We start from the raw sequence: 6,000 nt of genomic DNA, 5'->3' as shown, positions 1-6,000 counted from the left end.
GCTGGCGGCTCCCAGGTCGTCTGTGACAGAAGGCTGCTCTGCAGGCCTGTTCTTGACTTGATATTGACAGATAAGGACAAGCCCTTATTGGATGCGGGTCCTGGGAATGCGGCAGCTCTGTGGCTCTGTTCCCGGAGGATGGAATGCTGAGCTGTGTTAGAAGGAACACCCTGCCTTCCTGTCATAAAGAGTCCTTAGCAACCGCCTAGTTCGGGTCACAGACAGGAGGGGAGAGACGGCAGAGTCGCTGGCTCGTCCTGAAGAAGCTGAGAAAGAAAGTCCAGCCGCCCAGTGAGGACCTCGGCCATGCCGGGCGCATCCGCTCGAGAGCCGGCGTCCGCCACGGTGGGGAAGCGGATGGTTTTCACAGGTAAAGGGCTTGTGTGCGTCTTTCACGAGGAGCTCTAACCTTTCTTTCACACCCCTCTCCTGTATGGGACTCACGTGATAACGAACGCGAGCGTGGTAACACACCTGTTTATTTTATACGACTCCGCTGCGCTTACGACGCACACGGTTCACACCGCGCTGCCCTGAACGGGTCTCTGGCATCCTTGTTCTCACCCTATCTGAGCTAACTGCCACAAGGGGACATTTTTGTGTCATAGAGGTTGTGTTTTGTGTAATGGGGGCAACTCTGATGTTAATACAAATCATCGTTTGGGTCAGATTTTAACTATTACTGATTTAAGTTTCTTGTATCTTTATAAACTTGATGTATTTGGTGATAAAACTTTGAGCGGGGTGTGTAATGAGCTTTAGTGAAATTGTTGACTGGAGTCTTGCTCCTTCAACTTGCTTTACATGATTTGGGCGGGATGTGTGTGTGGAATTATACGCATGGATAACCGAATCACTTTGCCATATATCTGAAACTAACACAACATTGTAAATCAACTAGACTTTGATTAAAAAAAAACTATAGTTATATAGAATATGGCTAATCATGATGCCTGTAAGAAATAAATCAAGTTTTATCTTATTTCCTCTATATTTTAAAATCATAAGCGTATTTTTAAGCATGCCGCTTGCTTATCTGCAAGTTCCCACCCCAATCATGAGTAGCTCAGGTGCCACTATTTGCCACCCATTTCTTTAAGGGTTAATTCCAGTGCGTGTGTATATGAGTATCAGAATTCCTCACCGGTGCTCCATGGGAAAACCTTACCAGCTAGAGTACAGTGCTTCCTGGCCGTTCCTTTGGCCTTAGACTTATGGTCTCTGTTCGCTTCCAAAGTGACTTAGGTCCCCCACCCCCTTCAGTGTGGCTGTTCCATACATTTGTAACACAGTTAGATTTTCTTGTCATCCTCTGAATTCTGTCCTGGAATCCCCCAAACTCCTAAATGATTTTTTAAAATTTTGCATACATCAAAGTTTGCTCTTTGTACTAAAAAGTCTGTAGGTTTCAAAAACTTCGTGAGTACATATATATCTGCCATTACGGTATCACACAGAATAGCTTCACCCCTCTACACATCCCTGTGCTTCACCTATGTTCCCCCCAACCCCCGAGCCCCACCGCCGCCCTTCTCTCCCTGGGCTCCTGGCCACACCCCCTCTGTGGTTTTGCCTTTTCCTTAATGTCCTAGAGCTGGGACCACACAGTGTGCAGCCTTTTCAGACTGGCTGCGTTCACTTCTCAATATGCATTTAAGGTTCCTCCATGTCTTTTCATGGCTTGAGAGCTCATTTATTTTTATCCCTGGATAACCTTCCGTCATATGGTTGTACCACGATTTGTCTATCCACTCACCTGTTGACACCTTGGTGTTTTACAGTTTGGGGCAATTCTGCAAAAAACTTCTATAAAGCTTTTATGTGGATATGTTTTCAAATCAATTTGGTAAGCTAGCAATGGGATTGCTGGTTCACATGGTAAGTCTCTGTTTAGCTTTCTGAGAAACTGCCATATTGTCTTCCAAAGCAGCTGTATCATTTTTTATTCCCATCAGCAATGAGGATACCTGTTGCTCTGCATCCTTGTCAGTGTCTGGTATAGTTTGCGGTTTGACCTTTAGCCATCCCAACTGTCTGTAGTTACATCTCACTGTTTTAATGCATTACTCCCTACTGTCCAGTGACCATATACTTAATTGCCATCTGTATACGTTCTTTGATGAGATGTCTGTTCATAACGTTTGCCTGTTTTATTTGGGGGGTTTTTTTGGTTGTTGTTTTCTTGTTGAGTTTTGACAGTTCTGTATAAATTTTAGATACAAGTCCTTTATCAGATCAGTGTGTTGCAAATATTTTCTCCTGGTTTGCACTTGTCTCTTCGTTTTCTTAGCATTGTCTTTCCTAGAACAGAAGTTTTCGTTTAAATGGAGCACAACTCATCAATTCTTTTTTCTTTTATGGATCATGCTTTTGATGCTGTATCTTAGGATTCATCACTAAACCCAAGGTCACCTAGGTTTTCTCTTTGTCTTCTTCTGAAAGTTTTACCATTTTGTGTTTTCATTTAGATCTGTGATCCATTTCAGTGTGACTTTTGGGTCTCTTAAACTTTTCATTTCCACCAGCCAGTGAATTTCCTCTTTGCCTTAAGCCAGTTTGGGTTGGCTTTTCTGTCACTTGTAGCTGCGAAAGAATCTTAATTGATACTTAATTTATATCAGTGTGCACTCAGTTTAATGTATTTGCATAGCTCAAATTCTTGTCACCTTTGATAAGTTTAAGGTTTTTCAATATATTGGTACATAATAACTTAACATTCTCCTGTATTTTATATTTAATTTCCAAATTTTCTCTGTTATAATAAAGCTACAGGAATACTTTTACATAAATTATTTTTTCTTTTCTATTATTGTTTTGTGGTATATTTACAAAGAGCAGAATTAGCTGTATCTGTGAAAGATACAGACTCTTATTGAGGCCATGAACTTTGGAGGGCTGTATAAAATACTATGGACAATGTAAAGCCTGCAAATATTTTTTTAAATCACTTTGGTTTATTTTCAATAATTGGAGAGGTATATATCAATATTTTCTGGATGTGCCTTTTAAAATTTTTGTTATGAATATTTTTATGCACACCCCACTTGTCACTCATATTCAACAATTTGTCAAAAATGTTCCACATTTGATCACCTATCATTTTTTTCTTTTTCATGTGCTGAGATATTTTAAAGTGAATTCCAGATATCGCATTACCTCATTCCTACACATCTCACTGTGTGTATGTCTTGCGGAGCCACATGGCCATTATCACACCTAACAAAACTAACAGTTATCCTTTGACATCGTGCAATGACTAGTCCACGGTAATACTTCCCTAGTTTCCTCTAACATGCGTTTTTACAGTCGATTGTGAGACTATGGATCACACTAGTTGTGCACGTTGCATTCGGTTGTGTGGTGTCTCTTGGTGTCTTGTGAGCTGGTGCAGCCTTCTTTCCGTCTTGCCATTGGCTTGTTGCAGGAATGAGGCTGGTTATCCAGTAGAAACACCCAACGAGCTGGCTTTCTCTGCTGCTTTCTTGTCTTTTCATTCCACTTGCACCTTTCTCCTCTGCATTTTCTGTAAATTGAATTTAGCTCTTGAGGCTCTATTACAGTCAGGTTCACCTCCTTAGGGGAGCTTGCGTCTGGGATGCTTCCGTGGTCAACACACAACACGCTGATTTTTACGCAGATCAGGCAGTACAATTTAAATTCCTCTAAAGCCCATTACTCGGGACCTTTTTAAAATATTGGGACTTAAATCTTCTTCCTCCAGATTTGGGACTGATTTCAACGGACAGCCCATGCGCTCATAAAAATACTGGCATAAGTGGTTACATTACCCTGGTGAGGCAAACAAAAAGTTGATTTGATGCATACTTTACATCAAATATTGTATAGTTGCAATAAAAATGTAGACAATGTTCACTAGTAATAATTAATGTAAAAGCAAGAAAATACCATGAGAAATTATTTTTTAAAGTTATCTTGAATGCTAATAGGTAAAGGAGAAACTAACCAGATTATCGGAGGTTGAGAAATTTTGCAGCAACTCTGAGTATGATTTCAGGGTTTTATAGGGGTTTACAAACTATGATTGCCAAAGGGGAAAGGAGGGGAGGAATAAATCAGGAGTTTGGGATTAGCAGGTGCACATTACTCTGTATAAAATAAATAAAAACAAGGACCTACTGTCGAGCACAGGAAACTGTATTCAGTTTCTTGTAATAAGTTATAATGGAAAAGAATCTGAAAAAATATATATGTATGTGTCTGTATAACGGAATCACTTTGCTGGGCACCTGAAATTAACATTGTAAATCAACTATAGTTCAATAAAATAAAATTTTAAAAAAATAAATAAAATTTAAAAAGAGTTGTGTAGGGTTTTAACGTCTAAAGTTTAATATCAGATTTTCCTTTTTTTGCTGTAAGTGTAATGCCACTCTACCACATCATCAATTGCTGTAATTGCTTTAATTTCAATTTCTCTAATTTCTAGTGAAACTCCATTACGCCGTAGATGATTCACAGTGTATATTTCCTTAGCATACTGTGACTACCTCATTTGACCACTCATCAAGTTTTATTTTTCTGTCAAATTTTAATATTTTTCCTTTTAAAATGTATTTTAGAAAAAAAAGTTTGTTCTAAATTTTTATCGTATCAATTTGAAGTCCAATTTAACAACTAGAAATTGAATCTCTAAGATCACTAAAGACTTGGCCACAAGCTTCGGAGGGCACAACAATGGACGTGAATAAGGGGTTTCCTGTTCTCTCAAAGCGCATTATTCCGGTTAGAACGTCACAGGTTATCCTGTTACCTGCTTAATCTAAATATTCATCACAGCTGTCCCCAGAGTGAAAGGAAACACAAGTCCTTTTTTTTTCTCCTGCAAAAAGCTTTATTGTTTCCATTTGGCCCAAGGCTGGAGAAAAGGCTCCAGGGTAGTTAAAAGGCTGCCTGGCGGAGGCAGAGAGAGGCTTCAGGCAGAAGCCCTGACACCAGCGGGCCCCCCCAAGGCAGCTGGCCTCCAGAGCCCCTGAGTCGTGCTTGGGGTTGAGCCTTCGGGAGGGACACCAGCCCAGCCCCCGGGGACCTGCCCACTCGCACAAGAGGGTCAGGTGGTCCACCGCCCGTCTTCTGGATGAGTCTCACCTGCGCATCCAGGAGGTGCATCTCCAGGAAGTCATGGAGGTGGGGTCTGCAGGCAGAACCCAGGGCAGGCGGACCCGAAAGGGCCTGGTTCAGGTTCTTCCCCAGGACCCCAGTGGCTTCCGCAGCGTCCTGGGTTTCACCCCACTCGTCCTGGGGTGGCTTCTGCTTGTTCCACAAGAGGGCGCAGTCACCCGCTGGCTTTGCATCTTCAAGAGATGCTCTTGGCCCTCGCGCTTCTCCTTGGCTGATTTGGGGGAAAGTGGCCCATGCCCTCCAGAGCCACCTGGTCGTGGGTGAAATAGGAGCCCAGAGAGAGGTAGGTGGAGGGGGCCCACAGGTGCAGGGTGACAGGGCAGGTGAAGGTGGCCTCCACCTGGTGGGGTAATTCTGACCAATCTGGGGGCTCACGGTTGATCCATAACAAGGAGCTAAGCTCAAAAGATGGAGCTGGCTGGTCCCGGAGACTGAGGGTGGCAGAGTGGCTGGTTCTGAAGGTTGCACCTGGAAAAAAGGCTGGAGGGTGGTGGGAGGCTGGAGCAAGGAGGTCCCTGGGTCTGCTCTGTCCAGACACCATGGGAGCTGAAGACACATCCCTGGGACCACCGAGTGCACTGCTCAAAAATCCAATTCTGAAGACCTTGAGTCATGTAGAGGAAGTGGGAAAGGAGGGCCATCGCCTCCTAGGACACTCCTTCAAAACATGTCCTGTGTTTTGTTTTGTTTTTTCTTACTCATTTCTTTGCTTTTCGAAGGTCATAATCAGGGCATCAGTTGCCTCCTACATAATGGATGGATCTTAGAGTTTATTTATTTTGCAACTAATAAAGAGCTAGCAATTCTTTTTGAAAGAAGTGTCAGGGAGTCCGACTTTAAAAACCTTTTAAAAAGTTGACA

General features: G+C 42.5%; 1 protein-coding gene across 1 annotated transcript in view; it reads left to right on the top strand.

Annotated features, from left to right (window-relative positions):
- Positions 1 to 211: 211 nt before the first annotated feature.
- Positions 212 to 6,000, top strand: part of SPMIP2 (sperm microtubule inner protein 2) — an 88,708-nt gene continuing 82,919 nt past the window's right edge. The window contains exon 1 of the mRNA XM_072975029.1: positions 212 to 370. Within this exon, the coding sequence (XP_072831130.1) occupies positions 307 to 370 (64 nt within the window). The 5' untranslated portion in view covers positions 212 to 306. The remainder of the gene's footprint in view (positions 371 to 6,000) is intronic.

The sequence above is a fragment of the Vicugna pacos genome, chromosome 2 (assembly GCF_048564905.1).
Source record: "Vicugna pacos chromosome 2, VicPac4, whole genome shotgun sequence".
Lineage (NCBI taxonomy): Eukaryota > Metazoa > Chordata > Mammalia > Artiodactyla > Camelidae > Vicugna > Vicugna pacos.
Note: the sequence above shows the minus strand (reverse complement) of the source record. Positions and strands in the feature narration are given on the sequence as shown.